Raw genomic sequence first — 16,323 nt, 5'->3', positions numbered from 1 at the left:
CACCCACCAAAGCCTCTCTATCACTGCCCTCCACAGCTGGACAGGGGAGAGAAAATGTAACAGAGGGGTCATGAGCTAAGGACTGGGAGAGATCACTCACCAAATACCATCATTGACAAAACAGGCTAGAATTACAGATAATCTATTACTAAAAATACCAGAACTGGATGATGAGAAGTAAAAATATTAAAAACACCTTTCCTCACCCCTCCCTCCTTCCCAGCTCTACCTCCTACCCCAGTGTCACAAGGAGACAGGGAATGGGGGTTATGGTCAGGCCCTGATGCTCAGGGAGAAGAGCCATTCCCCTGCTGTATTGTGGGGCCCCTTCCATGGAAGACAGCTCTCCATGAACCGCTCCAAAATGAGTTCATCTCACAAGCAACAGCTCCCTGTGACCTGCTGTAGCATGGGTCACCCTTCCATGGTATGCAGCCCTTCAAGGTCAGGCTCCTCCATCATGGGCTCCTCTCTCCACAGGTCTCCCACAAAGTCACAACCTCCTGTCAAGCATCCACCTGCTCTGGTGGATGTCTCCTCCAGGAGCTGCAAGTGAATCTCAGTGGCCCTGTGAACTTCCATGGGCTGCAGGGACACAGCTGTCTACCATGGTCTGCAGAGAAATCCCAGCTCTTGCGCCTGGAGCATCTCCTGCCCCTCCTTTGCCACTGATCTTCATGTCAGCATAGTTGTTCTTCTCACATATTCTCACCCTGCTCTTCTCTGGCTGCAATTACAACTGTACTGTATAATTTTTTTTTCCTCTTTCTTAAATCTCTTCTTATAGAGGCTTTACCACCATTTCTAATTGGCCCAGCCTTGACCAGCAGCACATCCATCTTTGGAGTTGCCAGGGATTTGCTGTGTCTCACATGGAAGAAGCTTCTGGCAGTTTCTCACAGAAGCCACCCCTGCAGCCCCACCACCACCAAAGCTTGGCCATGCAAACCCAATACAGTGGCTTACTAAATAACTTAAGCAGCGCAGTCCTGTATTCCTTTCTCTCTTAACAAAGGCCAAAAAAATACATTTGAATATGTAGGGATGTGTTAAAAGAACATGATCCAAGCTGTATCACTTCTCCAGCCTGGCTTTTCAGGCTGTTGTCTTCTGTGATGAAAACAAAGCTTTGGGGAACGGGAGTCTTTTCTCTGTGCTGCTGTCCCATACTGCTGGCAGCTGCCTCACCCTGCTGCTCTGAAAGGTGACAATTCCCCTGGCTGGTCTAAAAAGGGCTTTATCTACAAGGAAGAAAAGGTACAAACAAACAGTTTTGTTTTGACTCCAGATCCTAAAAGTGGGAATCAATGGTGTGATTTCACACAGATTTACATAGGAAAGCTACTTAGCAATTAAAGACAATTCTGTAACATGAGCAATGCAGCTTAAAGGATGCATAATTTAGGAATGTCATGTATTACCTACACTATGCTTGGATTCAAAAAAGTGTCAAGGTACTTTTATGGAACAAATGTGGGCCGAAAAAGGCATTTTTCTCCTAACCACCTGGCATTAAGTTAGTAACTAGGAATGAATATTGCATTCTTTTTCAGGGACAAAACATTTCATAATTCTGCAGCTGATTCAATATTTGAAAGAGTTTGATGCATGAAGATATAAAGACATTAAAAATTCAACCAATCCCTAAAATATTTAAGAAAAAAGGGTTATTTCATAATACATCTTTCACAGCAAGATGTTAAAACAGAAGTTTGGAGTTTGAATCAAAACCATTCAGATATTGGTGACTGAAACAGTGATCCTTAAATAAATACTAAAAAATCGTATTTTAACAACTAAAATGAAAACATCCTGAATTCTTTCTACTGGGTAACATTATTACTATACTCCATCTTTTATAAATCCTATCTCCTTAGCTGCTAATTAGTGTTTCTTATTCCACAAGGATTTTAAGCTCTTGCAGAATATTGTCTCATGTAGCCTTCCCAACTTCTGATGATTTGTCTTTGTATTTTACTCTTTCCAAGCCACTGGAATTGGCTGCTTTTAACTCAATGCTACAGCCCCAATCTGCAGACTCTCTCTTGCCAGAACTCCCACAGGTATCCCTCCCATGAACAGAAATAAAAGCTCTGACACTGATCTGGGGAAGACTTTTCAGATCAAAGTAGTAAGTAAATTACCACAAGTTATTAGACTTGCTACATTGTTGCTTCTCCAGACTCCTTTTCTCCATTATGAGAAAAAAGATGTTTCTCCCAAACTCTTTCCAATTGCTCAGTCACAGGGCAGAACAAAAGATGATTTCTCTTGGTGTCTCTCTCTGCAAATTTCATTTGATGCAAATGGTATGATATTCACTGTAAAACCTGCACAACTTTATGCTCTAAAGGGATATACTATATTTTTCCAAGAGAAACTCACAGATTATGTAGCAGAGCAGTGAAAACCCAATTTTTTTTTCAATTGTATTTCCTTCTTTGTGTGACTTCCAACCGCTGGTGCCTTGCTAGAACAGACAGTCTGCACTGCTTTACCTGCAAGAACACAAGAAATGAGGTGCTATCAGCTTGTTCTGACACACTTCCCTTCTACCATAAGATGGCAGACATAGTACATAAGTTTTCAGTAATATACTGAAAATTACAATTATTAGGCCAATATGTATATGATGTTCCCTACTGTCCTTACTGGCATGAACCAGAAAAAAGTGGTCTCACTGTACCATTATCTGCTACTGCATTCATGGCATGCTATTAGTTCATCACTGCAGCTCTTTCGAAACAACGTGACTTGGCAAGAAAAATAAAATAATAAAAATTTGATCAGGCATAAAATTACTGTATTTTTGGTTAAAGTGCCTAACAGTAGCACAGTATAGGTAAGATACAGCTTTTGCTTTTATTCAGCTGCTTTGTATGCTGTAGGTATAAAATGAGACTTAAACCAAGCATCAAAACTGAACCTTTCAGACGTTAATGTGATGATAGCTGTGTTATTATGAGCCTAATGATATCTACTGCACACAAGAATACATAGGTGTCATGCTGGGAAACCAATGATCTAGCTCTCATTCTGACTGCAGGCAAAGAATATCTCATCAAAGCTATAAATTTCATGACTCTGTTCCCAAATTTAAAACCCTTAAGGAAATGGCTTTCATGGTTCAACAGTTTTAAAGGGTTGCTCTTACTTGGCTTTGTAACAAGGAAATTAATAGTTCTTCCAAACAAATCAGAATTATGCCACAGCTATGTGCATTTTCATGCTGTTGCCTTCAGCATTTCACTTCCTTCCCCAGACAACATCACTGCAGAATCCACACTGAATTCACCATGGGGAAATGTTTATTACCTGCTATGATTTCACTCTATAGCCTTAGATAGGTGATAGAAATTGTTTGCTCATTGTAAAAATTGTTTTCATTAGGTCATGTGAAACAGAGTCAGTTTCTAATCAATCTTCACTTTTCAGAGTAAAACCAGGGTAAAACCTATCCAGCCTAATGCCAGGGAGAGTTAGTTTCTGTAGTGTGATGCAGAGCAACCAACCAAGAGGTAGCCTGCTTATGGGACTGCAATAAGAAGCACGCTCAGAGATACTTCTCTGTCAGCATGGTTTTCTCCCTTCAAAAATTCCTACTGTGCAAATGTTGAAGCTTCTGAGAGGGAATAATCATGTTAAATAGTTTTCTTAATTTACAGGTATAGAAATGCTTTCTAACGAGCAGAAAATGAACATTGTATTAGGATTAGCTGCTGTATGTGACACTTTGTGCACATAAAGCACTACAATGTGTGCTTTTCAGGAGAAAGATCCTAAATGAGCACCAAATGTTCAGTGTAGCAATACATTTCAATGTATCATTAAGACAAAACCAAAATACTGTGGATTCTCATTAAGTCATAAGAAGTTACACATACAGTGGGATTAAAATACCAAGATATATTTGCTTTTGTCCAGAATCCTTATGACTGCACAACGTGTTAGATCCAAGTATTTCAATGCCAGTGAAGCAACAAACAGGAAAGTAAAAGCATCTGCTTCAAAAGTAGCTTTGATTTTTTAGCTCATGCTAATCATTTGGAGCCCTATGTTTAATGTAGGAATACAACATTCAGAGTAAGAATCCTTGCATGTCAACAATTAGGTAATGTACTAAAGAGATTCATTTAATAACAAACTATTGCACATATATCTACAATACAACATAAGCCACACTCTCATAAATCAGAAATATTACCCTAAGTGAAGAACTTGCACACCTCAAATTTTTGATACTCCCATGAGGGAGTGGAAAGGTTAGACATTATTTTTTAAGAACAAAAATTATAGTAATAGAGAAATTTGCTCTTCTTTGAGGATGAAGCGATTGTCTGTAATAGAAAACAGTGTTGGAGTCCAAAAAATTATCCATAGCCCACTGTTCCACAGGAGAGAAAAGAGCAAACATGGAGAACTGAACAAAAACCAACAGCAATCCATCATTAACTGCACAAAAGCAGTGAATTTGCTTTAATATGAGGAAAACAACAGTTTCTCCTCAAGCACAGAAAACATAATTATCCCCTAAAACACCCTAAAATAGCTATCACTAATGCAATCCAGAAAACTGCAATTCCCAATTGGGGAGCATCATCACTGTCATGCACGAGAAGGATGTAGTGGGAAATAAGTAGTTCTCCATCTAGACTTTCAGAACAGCATGTAACTCTTAGTGTTAAATAACAGAACAGAGGGAAAGAGAAATAAAAAGGACATTATAACTGGCTGCTTGGGCACATGTATAGAGGGGTGTCTGTGTGTATCTGCATACAAAGAATATACTGCTCCACAAAAGTGAGTGCAGTCAGCTGAATTAAAGCTGTCTCAAGTTTTTCTCTTCCCATCTCTAAGTTGAGAGCTTTTTCATCTGAGCTTTTTCAGATAAGATTTGAACTTAATTCTGCAGGAGCTAGAATGTTTTCAGCATCCAAGCTAGCTTGTCTTTGACTGCAGCACGGAAACACCGTTAATAAAAGTCACAATATTTTGCATCAGGTTTACACCTTAGTTCTGTTGAAGAGTAACACTCAGAAGCATCATGTCAGAGCCATGCAGCAATGTTGCAGCCACCCGCTTTACCCATTGCATGGTATCAAAAATCCTCTGGACAATGAGAAGAAAAAATATATAATGAAAATGTAATTCATACTGGTAGTTTGAAAACTCAAGAATACACAAAAAAATCAATTCAGCTGCAAATTTTAACTAGAACAGAATCAAAATAAACAAAGCTACCTATTTGATATAGCCTTTATCTGATCCATTCGATCTTTATCAGCTAAACACCTCTCCCCCTTTGTTAAGTAAAAATGTCTACAAGTATGTTATTAAAGTCAGTTTCCAACATTTTTCTGGCAAGGATGAAGATAGGACTGCATTTCAATTCAGCCAATTTGTCTCAATATCCACCCCAGCTTTTACTTATGGTAAAAGTACTGGTTGTTATTTTTCAGTGAAAATGTCTAAATTCCCATGTTTCCATTTTGAAGTAAATAACCAAGAGACAGATTATCAACACTGACTGTAGACTTCTGGTGATGTACTTTGGAGCTAGCTAAAACTATGGCTTATGTGATTATGCTTTCACAATAAATTTTTGAAGAACTTAGTAAAGATATGGAAATACTCCTTTAAAGCTCATCAGAGTTATGCATCAAATGGAAGCAAATGGTATCTTTCAATGTCTGAACTGTTGTTGTCACTCAGGTGTTTGAGAGCAAAGTAATGCATTTTCACACAAAACCTGAACAGCAAATAACCACTCTTCTCTTCTCCCACACCTGTACAGTCCCAGGCTATTACAGAGCTTAGACTCACAGCAAATGGACAAATGTGTTACCATGGACAGAAAGGAAATAAGATTATATAAAGATTCAAATATTTTGCACAACTGAGGCCCTAGCTGTTAATTTAAGGCAGGATAAACCTAAACATCAAGTGCATCAAGTGCAGGCTTAAAGGCCAAGGCATGTCCAGGCCAATTAATCTCAGTCAGTAACTCCCCCTGGCATTACCTTCCTTTGTTTAACTCCTATGTAAAATTTCATTCTCTTACCCCTTTTTTTTGTAAGTTACTAGTTGTGTCCTTCAAAGTTCAGAGGCCTTTCAGCCTGTTCCACAGGACACCCTGCTCCTTCTTCAGATCCCGATGAGAACGAAGCTCTGACAACTACGGTTTCCTGAGTTAGCCTGAAAAAATGAAAAGCACTGCCTTTGTTTTCACCTACCCTGTGATCCTTCATGTCACTGCACAGAGAACAGTCCCTAAGGTCCTGCATGGTAAAAACTCTGCTTCTGTCTTTCCTAAATCTGTCTCTTCCACTGCAGTGAAGAGAAAAATCATATTCTCCCCTCCTCTCTGAGATGGCTACAGCGCTTGATCTGAACCAAATGGACCAATGCTGAATTTATTTTATACGTTTATTTACATGATAGCTGCATTTCTTAAAATGAGATCCAGTGTTATTAAACTCTTGTAGAGTAATTGTGATTGAAATTTCTCCATGAGCTACACACATTTGAACCTCATAAGCCAGGAAAGAATTCCTAAAAGATATTGCTTAAGCATAGGCATGTTGTTTTTAAAATATCTGAAAATGTAATTTACACAGAGAGGATAAAATTGCAGATGCATACTATTTCCAATATGATTTAACACTCAATGCAAAAGGTAAAAGTATAGCAGAGTGGGAAATTTTTCAGCTTAAAATAATTTATTTCTCTAGAGTATGATAAACTTCACTGAAGGGACTTCAGTGAGTGTTGTTTTAAACCCAAAAGAGAATCAGTGAGATTTTTTTCTTTTTCATTGCAATCTGTGAAACTATCAGGCTATAAATCTACCTCTGAGTTTCTTGTACTTTCCCATTTAGTGATCTGCACAGGCTAAAAAGCAAAGGTAAACTGGAAAACAAAATTAGGACTATCGGAAGAAAGTTATTTTAGATGTTTATTACTCACTTGAAGGTCTAATGACACAGCAAGAAGTTATTTTATTTTGTTAGAATGAAAAGAATGGCATGAGGGAATTAGACCTGGGTAAGATGGCCTAATCAAGACAAAAGCTTGACATTCATTAAAAGACAATGATCACATGAAGATGGAAGAGGTTTACATAAGGAAAAGTATAATGCAACAAGAAATTGATTAAAAATCACAATACAAATGTAAAAGTAATTACTTCTGAAAATGTACCATACATATCAAAAAATTCTTGCCTCTACCTACTCCTCAGAAACATTTATTTTAATCACTGATCAGAAGAAATTTCAGAACTCCTTTAGTAGAACATATTTATCTAACTTTTAAGAATCAAAGCTCTTGCTCAGAAATACCAAAATACGTCTGAGTTATAACTATCCTTTAAGGATAACACTGTTTTGCAGAGTAAAACAGAAAATTGCCCTATTTGCTTAGTAAATGCTACATGTGATGAATAACCCATCAGCTTTCCATAACGTGTTCAAAAAGCTTTCAGAATTTTATTGGTAAAGTACTCAGTTCTGATAATTCAGCTTTTAATGTAATCAAGAATATCACCAGGAGCTACTTAATTAATTCCCCAGTGCACCATGAATTTAATTTTCAATGACTTTATTGAGAACTTTTTTCTTAATTTTACAATGAGAAACTATAACCACTGTTACACAACTTGCAAATATTTCAAACAAGACAGCAATCTCCTATTTTTTTGATTTCTTCTGTTCCAAATTCAGCTCCTGAGATGGATTTTCTGCTTCAGCTTCATTTTCTTCTTCCTGTAAAAGAAAATGAAAACCTGAACATTAATCAATTTATTGAAAAAGTATACTTTTTCTGCTTATGCAGATGTATGGAATTCGGTACAGTCTTTTGCCATCTTTTGCCTGACTAATGAGCATAAAAATAAGCAAGAAGTCTTTTATTCAAGTGATTGATTTTGCTCAAGTGTTGAAATAAAAATGATACAAAAGTTATACAAATCTAATTGCCTACATTTATAGCAGAAGAAAAATTTAATGAGTAAATATTTTACTGACTATTTTACTGGATAGTTACATAAAGAAATTATTAAATCACACACAGATGACATATTCAAACGCCTACAGCAGAAAGTATTACACATCTTTCCTTTGTTCTTGACTAGAGGTTCCCACTAAATAAGTTTTGAATGCAAGAACTTTCATCATTGTACTAAGAATTACTTTTGAAAAGCATCTGCCATTGAAAAATGTTTCATTTTTTTGCGACCAGATATGTTTACTTCACCATTTGATAAAAGACAATAAATTTAACTTCAGAGACACTTTATGTGCTGCAGCATCGTATTTTTGTCCCATCTAGCATATTTTCTTGACAGGTCTGCCAATTTTCCAATTACTTGTACCTCCATATGTTATCTGAAGATCAGTCAGGTCTAAAATAGGAAACATGAGCATGTCAGGCAGCAGCATGCTTACAATATTCTACAGCTTCAGCTCCAAGAGTAAGGCTCATAATTCACTATGGGTTCCTCTGGATCTCACTGAAAAAATGAAGTGACATCACAATGCCTGTTTCCATAGGAATGGATACTATTTTGTGTCCAGTACAAAATCGTGTCCTCCAAAGTATAAATTATGGAAGAGTGAGAAAACTGTTTTATAAGGCAACTTGCAACTCATCACATCATGAAAGGTCCTTTTCACACTTTCAAAGTATGACCAGTTTTCTAGTTTGCATTTTAATTCAATTTACAGAGAATCTTCCACATTCCAGTAACACAAAAAAGAAATGAACAGACATTTTAGAATGAAGAAGCATCCTGGCTGCTATAACAGTACTCATCACAAGGCAAGAGTTGAGAGAAAGGAAACACCAGGGACATTTAGGTGGGACCCAGTAACCCGAGGCGTATTTTCCTGATTTAAAAGAACATTTTCATCCTTGTAGGAAAATAACTTTATCTTTTGCATCCTAGCCCTTCTTTCAGCATCAAAGCATGCTTTGTAAGGATAACTATAATATTTAATATTATAGATGATATAATAATATTATATCAACTATAATATAATATAATATGTGCATATTAGCTAATATAATAATATTTATAGGTAGAAAATATATAGGAGGATTAAATGGGCAACTTAAAATAGGATAGGAGTAGAAAATCTCATTTAAAAATGTGATCTCCTATTATGTTACACGCAACTTTAATAACATGGAAAAGCTAGTTGTTCTATTAAAGCAGCAGATACTCCAAGCCATCATGCCTCAGAATCCTTCCCCTTCTAGGAACAGCCTAGGCACTGAGAAATATTTACATGACTGACTGCTAAAAGCTTTTTTTCTTCTCTTTCTGGACCGTCATCTCTCTAGTTACCTTTGAAACACGTAGTGCTCCCTGTGGCTCTTTTCATTTAGCTGGGAAAACAAGTCTGTGCATGTGTGTGAAACGAAACACTGAAGATTTGTTGAAATTAGAAGCGTAGAATATATTAAAGAGAGTGCAGTGTGTAGTATACATACAGAAGTCAAACTTCAGATGACGACACACAGGACAGAATCAGAAACAACAAAGGAGGAAGGGGTTACCAAGCTTACTGCTTACAGGTGTCGAAAGAGTATTGTGGAATAAAAAAACCACAGAAACTTTTGCCTGCTATGATAAACCATCCAGGTTATTCAATGAAGAACATGTTAATAAAAGACCAGCAAATCTGCATGTTTCTGGAGGTCCCTACCTACAGCAGTTGTATCCCAGCTGACCTCAGTGCCAACTAATCCACCTTCCTAGCACTAGGCTTGACATTATTCTGATGTCCTGACTTGTCCTCCCCCATACAAGAATATAAACTGTACACTATCATTCTTTTCCAGAACTCTTCACATATTGCTAAGGGCTTCCTCTCCTAATAGATGGAGCATGCAGAAGTTTCAGACACAACAGGGCCATACCTTCACTGAGGACTACAAGAGGGTTAAGGCACATTAGGCTCAATACTGAATATTGCCTTCCTGACTTTCTTGATGGCAAAAAAAAGTTTTTATCCAATGAATGAGGTTTTTTATAGAATCTTCCGGCTTTGTGTAAATTTGAAATGTTTAATTCTGTGCTCAAAAGGTCATGCTTGCACTCTGGCAGAATGCCCAGGCTACAGCAGCAGCAGCTGCAGTGATCAGTGTATTCGAGATGCAGAAATAATGGCTGTTGGTGATGGCAGCTCCAGGATTTGCTTGGGTTGAATCCTCCAGATGGAAGCATCAACTTTGGGATATTTTGCAGAACCAATGCTTTACCTCTGTTGATTTCCTGTTGCTTCAATCAAGAAAAGCATATTCAAGCAGGTAAAATATACCAGCAGAACATAAATTTTACTTATGTGGGCAGATCCTAATGCACAAGTCATCCAGATGCCTGGCTGATTTTTAAAATTTATTGGATTTTTTGCATTTTTATGCCTGAAAGCTGTCTGAGTAGCATTGCACTGAACTATACTCCACATAAAACATAATTTTGTACAAGGGTTTTCACTCCATCTTGCTTTCCAAGAACAGAAACACACCTCATTTGGAAACAGAAGTTTGGTATCTCTGAACACAGGTGTCTGCTGTGCAAAGCTCAGAGTAATGGTGCTTTCTTAGCATGAGCTAGCAAGGGGAGAAAACTTTTTCCTTGCTAGACATGCCTTGAGCCAGATCAGTTCCCAGGCTGGGCACTGCCACATGAACAACATGCCAGCACAAACAGGATGGCCGAAAGGACTTTTGGGGAACACTGGAAAGTATGAACCAACAGTTTTGGCATTCATGCAGCTTTCTGCCAGAAAAGAAGTGAGAGCTGAGGCCTCAGAATAGCAATGTCACAATAATTTGGGACATGAACCTCTACAAATTATAAGAAGTGTTCTATTACTGCCAGTATGCTTGGGGAAGATCTGAACTGATAATTTAGAGCACACGTTAACCATACTACAAGATGTGAAAACCCACTATTATTTCAGTTTGCTGACAACGCAAGATTTCTATGAAATGCTTTATCTATTTTTTAGTAGCCCAAGAGGCAGCCCGATGATTGCACACAGAAAAATGAAATGGTTGGAGTTACTAATGTCATTAATAATGTTTGAATGTTCATCTACATAGCCTATATAGCCTAATTATCAAGAAATTATGCAAAACTGACTGCAGATTAAATATATTTAATATATTTGTTTTAGTAATTACCACCTAACATTATCATTAGAATGCTTTTAATTCTGATGAATAGCAAAGGAAAACGTTTTATTTTCATGTTATCTGTTAAAACCAGTCCATGATGGCAGTGTGCAAAGTTTCTATTACCAGCAGCTACACAGAAGACAAAATACTGAATTCCAGTTTCTGCCCACAGAAATTCAGTTCACGTTATTTTTATTAATACTTCACATCTCTTTTTTATATTATTATTTATTTTTCTTCCAGCCACCTATGACTCTAACATCTAGTGCTTTCTGCTCTAAAAATCCTAAAATTTAAGTAGCTTTTCCTAGCAGATGTCACAAGTCAAATTTTTAAAGTAGTTCTTGCCATCAGATGCCAAAAATTAAACTTGTCTCAGTATCTTTTGTGACTACAGACAACCACAGACTCAAATATCATATAGTGAATGCACTCACCAAAAAGATTCCTCTGCACAGATCTGGTGACTTGGAATAGCCAAGGGAGGTGAATCCCTCAAGACTGTACTAGTACTCCTACTGAAAAAGTGCACTCAACAGCCCAAAAATTATTTTAATATTGAAATGAATAAAGTTTACTAGTCTGGAATTGATGTTATTACAGACTTATAAAGCCAACAGGGATAAGGAAAAGTACAAATAGCATTACAAAGTGCTGCTAAACCCAACACTCTGAACTGAAATGTCAGCTCAGGAGCTCCTCAAGCCACTAGACACCTCATCCGCATCCTGATAACACTGAATAATTCCACAGTAACTTTCCTATATCCTTTGCCCTGGCATCTCAGGTGCATCCCAGCTCTGCAGGTGTTTTCAAATGTCCTATGGACATCTCTTCTTTCATACTGCTTAGTCTATACTTGGTAGCTGAGCATTTAAGAGTCACAGTGACAGAATAGGGCCAGGAATTTAGAAACAAGACCCTAAAATCACCCACATAATTGGTTGATTTATTGAAGTATTAAGCACTCAATAGCTTTGCTGAAGTTAAAGAGAACACTTTGATATTTAGATATCTTTAGGTGACAAAAACTAAAGCTAAGAGTCTGACTTTTAAATTCTATTTCTAAAGTTTTGAGCTGACAGTTGAGAAAGACTGTGATACAATTTCGTCTCCTTTGAAAGCATGTTTAAGGTCAACCACATTGTTCTCTGACCAAAGAATAATGGGTCTTACACAGAAAGTTAATTTTGTAGTAATTATTCCAGAATATTCCCCTGTAGACAAATTCTGGAATGAAAAAAAGAAAGAAAGAAAAAAATACTAGAAACAGGGGTTTGAGTATCCCTTTCGCTTTTTACCCCCTCCAACCAATTTCCTTCAAAATGTCTGAGAATTTATTTTTCCTCCATTAGTTAAGAAAATGAAATCTGGAAAATGACAGTGAATGAGACAATTCTTAACTCTACAGGAAATCTGACACTTTTCTGCAAATAGAACAGATCACACATTAATTAACTGTGCTAGGACATGCATCAATTCCCAGTTCTGTTCATTGCACCACATCTGTAATATCTGGAGTTGCATTACAATGTGGATGACTATTTTACCAACTGTAATCGATATTCTAAATGTAATAAACAGCCATACATTACAGGATTATGTAAAGAATCATCTGAATAAAACGAAATTATTCAAAACACAAAAATGCCTTGCTGTAAGGAGGAATGATTAAAGAGTTGTCTCTGCTAGTACATAATCTATTAATAGCATCTCAAAAGCACTCAGGACCAAATTCTGATACCAGTACTTTCTAAGGAATCTTAACCAAAAGACCTGTAATATGTTTTACAGACTACATTAGTAAGGATGCCCAGCTGGCATTTCATCTCTTGCCTCACAAAATCCAACTAGGAAAACACCAGTTGGAAATAGATAAAAATACTTTTAATACTCTTAAAAATAGATCAGGAAAAAAAGAAATTTAGTAAATATTAGAGCTTTTGTTTGTGTATGTGAAAGTCTAGCTTCCAAAGTCACAGGCCAAATCTGGAAGAAAATGACTGTCAGGGAAAACTGGGAGCTAAGATAGTCTCTCTGTTAAATAGCCAAAAGGAAAGCATTCAGCAGTAAAATTCAAAAGTTATTTTAATTCCAAAGCCTATGCTATCTTCTTCAATAGTATTACTGACAACCCTTGTAATGAACAGTGGTGCAAAAATAGAGTACAAATGAAACAGTTCTTTACCAATGGATATTAGAAGCAAATATAAATTTCTTGTGATAGATGACAGTTTTCTGTAACCACAGCTCTGCAGTGATAAGGCAGCTGTTTGCTTCCCAAGAAAAGGAGACCCTTGCTACATGGATCATTTTCATAGTGACAGCCTTGACAAGTTTGACATTTGCTTCATGAAGAATTCTAAAGCAGCCATCAAGAAAATGCCCCCTTTGGGACCATTGGATATCTGACAGTTGTACCTTTTAATGTGCATTGCCATTAATTCTTACTGTCAAAGCCCACCAAAGTCCTAAAGCACAATCTCTGCTGATCTGGTACACTATAAAATGGAGGCTATGAAGGGACTAGCCATTACAATGTAAGCAAACACGACATCAATTAACTGGAAGCAGCTCTCCACCCCACTTTGTTCAGTGAAAAGAGCAATGCTGCAGTGTTCCCTTACCAAGCAGTACCAACTGCTGAGCCCTAGGTGGCAATGCAAGACCAGCAGAACTACTTTTACACTAAAGCTCCTCTTTAAGAAGCTAAAAGCAGCTGCATGTTTATCACAAACTCTTTCCTTTAACTCACACTGCTACAAGAACTTTAAAGTCTTTTTGAAATGTTTGTCAGTGCTCTGTATTTTCTACTTCCTTGTTGCTAATTCTGATTATACAGATAAATGTACCATCGAAGAGCCCTTACAGTCAAATTTCATTTAACGCTTAGTACAGAAGTGGAATTTCATGCCAGATTTCAAATCTTCCATCTGTTCCTCTCCTTTTTAGGAGGCAACCATTCCACTGAGTGGTCCCTTTGGCTGACTGCCACTACAGTTGGGATCCTCTTCAGGGCAGGTGGTGCTTGAAACCCAACCATTGTTTTACAAGTTCAGCTGGTTCTCCTTGAAGAAAGTAGAGGAAAATGTTTCCTCTTTAAGAATTTGAGTCTCTGAAAGTTCAGGTTTATGAACATTCCACTGCACCTATAAATACTTAGATATCACAAACCTGCAACATCAACTAAGAAAGAGATGAAAAAGCAGCTTTAACAGGACTGTACCGTGTCCATATAGGACAAATCTTCTTAATTTCCACTCCAGTGTGAGAGGACACTCTAGTTTTCAAATCTGACACTGTCATGAATAAGATAATTGCTAAGGCAAATTTGTCCTTCCATTATAATAATAACATATATAAACACATATTGCATGTAATGCATATATAAACACATACATGCACACCAAAATAGCACTACTTATGTAGCAACGTAATAATTACCTTTATGAATTGTAAATTTTAAACAGAGAGTTCTAATTTATATATACTACTACATATATACTATATATGTATATAGTAGTAGTATAATATATATTACTATATATATTATATATATATACTATATATACTATATATAGTATATACTATATATATAGTATATATAGTAAATATATATATATTTACTATATATACTATATATATACTATAATTTAGTATATATACTATATATACTATACTATATTCTGCAATACTGCTACAGAATAATATTTCATAGCCTAGAAATGCATATTATAATGAAGAGAATTTTAAATATTTATGGTTATACTCTCACCATATTTACACTATACATTTACTGAATTACAAGAAATACACCTTATTCATGTTTGTATTCTTTATACTAGGAAATAAAATGGCTTCTTCTTACAACAGTTACATGAGAACAAAAGGTGCTCTGGCCAACAATAAGGAATTAATAACTCTATTTCTTAGTACTATTTAATAGGAAAAAAACCCAACTAAGAAGCACAATTTTTAAGAGTTCAATTGTTAGGCTATACATGTAGGCTTGGTAGGTACTAAATGACAGCTGAAGATTTTTTCATGCTTTAACTGCTTTCTCAAATAAGTTTGTGAAATATAATCTGCATATTATATATATGGGTATATATATAGCCATTTATCAAGAGGTCTGAACATTCTTTGCTTCAAAAATTATTAACAACATTAAATGGAAAAGTATTAACATACTTTAATATAAAAACTGAGTTATACAATAAGGTTTCTGGAAGCTACTGTCAAGACAGGCTGCCCAAAGTTGAAGGCAGCTGAAAGACATCACTGTAAACCACTGAAGGACACATTTATAAAAGAAAAAAAGACAGCAGTACCATATGAAAGGAATAAATTTATCTCAATAACAGAGAAAATACAGACCCTAATGAAAATGTTTTAGGAAAAATGAGTGCATTGCATGCTTCTGACCAAAATTAATTAGAGTTTTAATGTTTTACATTGCCACCATAATTCTTTAAATGGTGCATTTATTTCATAGCAATAAACATTCGGTTCATTAAGTAAAGTTCAGAATCTGTGTTACTCGCTACATTTAACAACCTTTGGCCCTCTTCTTCTGTATTCCTTGATTCAGGTTTCCAAAGCATTGAATAAGCAATTGGAGAACACAATTAAATTTCATGACTCTGCATATTTAGGATTCTTATTTCATCGAAGACAAAGGGCAATTAATCTACCATTCTATACTGAATTTCAACTTTAGTGAGCCATGATAAGATACTGAAATGAATTTACAGGAAATGCTTAATTAAATTACTGTAAAAACCATAACTAACGTTTTTTCCTTCTTTATGACAAAAGAAAATGCACATTTAATTGAAAAAACTTACTGCAGTACTATAAATTTAATAACTTGGGAATTCATAAAAATATTGCTATAATGTGACAGATAAGAATTCAGAAAGCTTTTTTCTTCTTATTTCATTGGAACATTTTACCTGAGTACAGCCAGAAAATTCTGTTCAGGTTCAAGACATAAAAGCTGGCACTTTCAATGGAGTTAATATAATGACATTGCCTTCATTTTGTTATTTATTTTCCAAAATGAGAAATAAGTAAATGTTGTAGAAATGACTTTACATTTGCTGTAATACTGAACTCCTATATTTAGTCACAATTCAG

General features: G+C 36.1%; 1 protein-coding gene across 3 annotated transcripts in view; it reads right to left on the bottom strand.

Annotated features, from left to right (window-relative positions):
- Positions 1-6,937: 6,937 nt before the first annotated feature.
- PHF14 (PHD finger protein 14) overlaps positions 6,938-16,323 on the bottom strand; it is a 159,422-nt gene continuing 150,036 nt past the window's right edge. For all 3 annotated transcript variants that reach the window (XM_064411201.1, XM_064411191.1, XM_064411210.1), the window contains one exon: positions 6,938-7,763. Coding sequence is in view for 2 of the 3 variants with exons in the window: in XM_064411191.1 (XP_064267261.1) it covers positions 7,689-7,763 (75 nt within the window). In the remaining variant the exon portion in view is untranslated. The remainder of the gene's footprint in view (positions 7,764-16,323) is intronic.

Source organism: Passer domesticus, chromosome 1 (assembly GCF_036417665.1).
Source record: "Passer domesticus isolate bPasDom1 chromosome 1, bPasDom1.hap1, whole genome shotgun sequence".
Taxonomy (NCBI): domain Eukaryota; kingdom Metazoa; phylum Chordata; class Aves; order Passeriformes; family Passeridae; genus Passer; species Passer domesticus.
The sequence above is the reverse complement of the archived record's forward strand: the minus strand, read 5'-3'. Positions and strand labels throughout refer to the sequence as shown.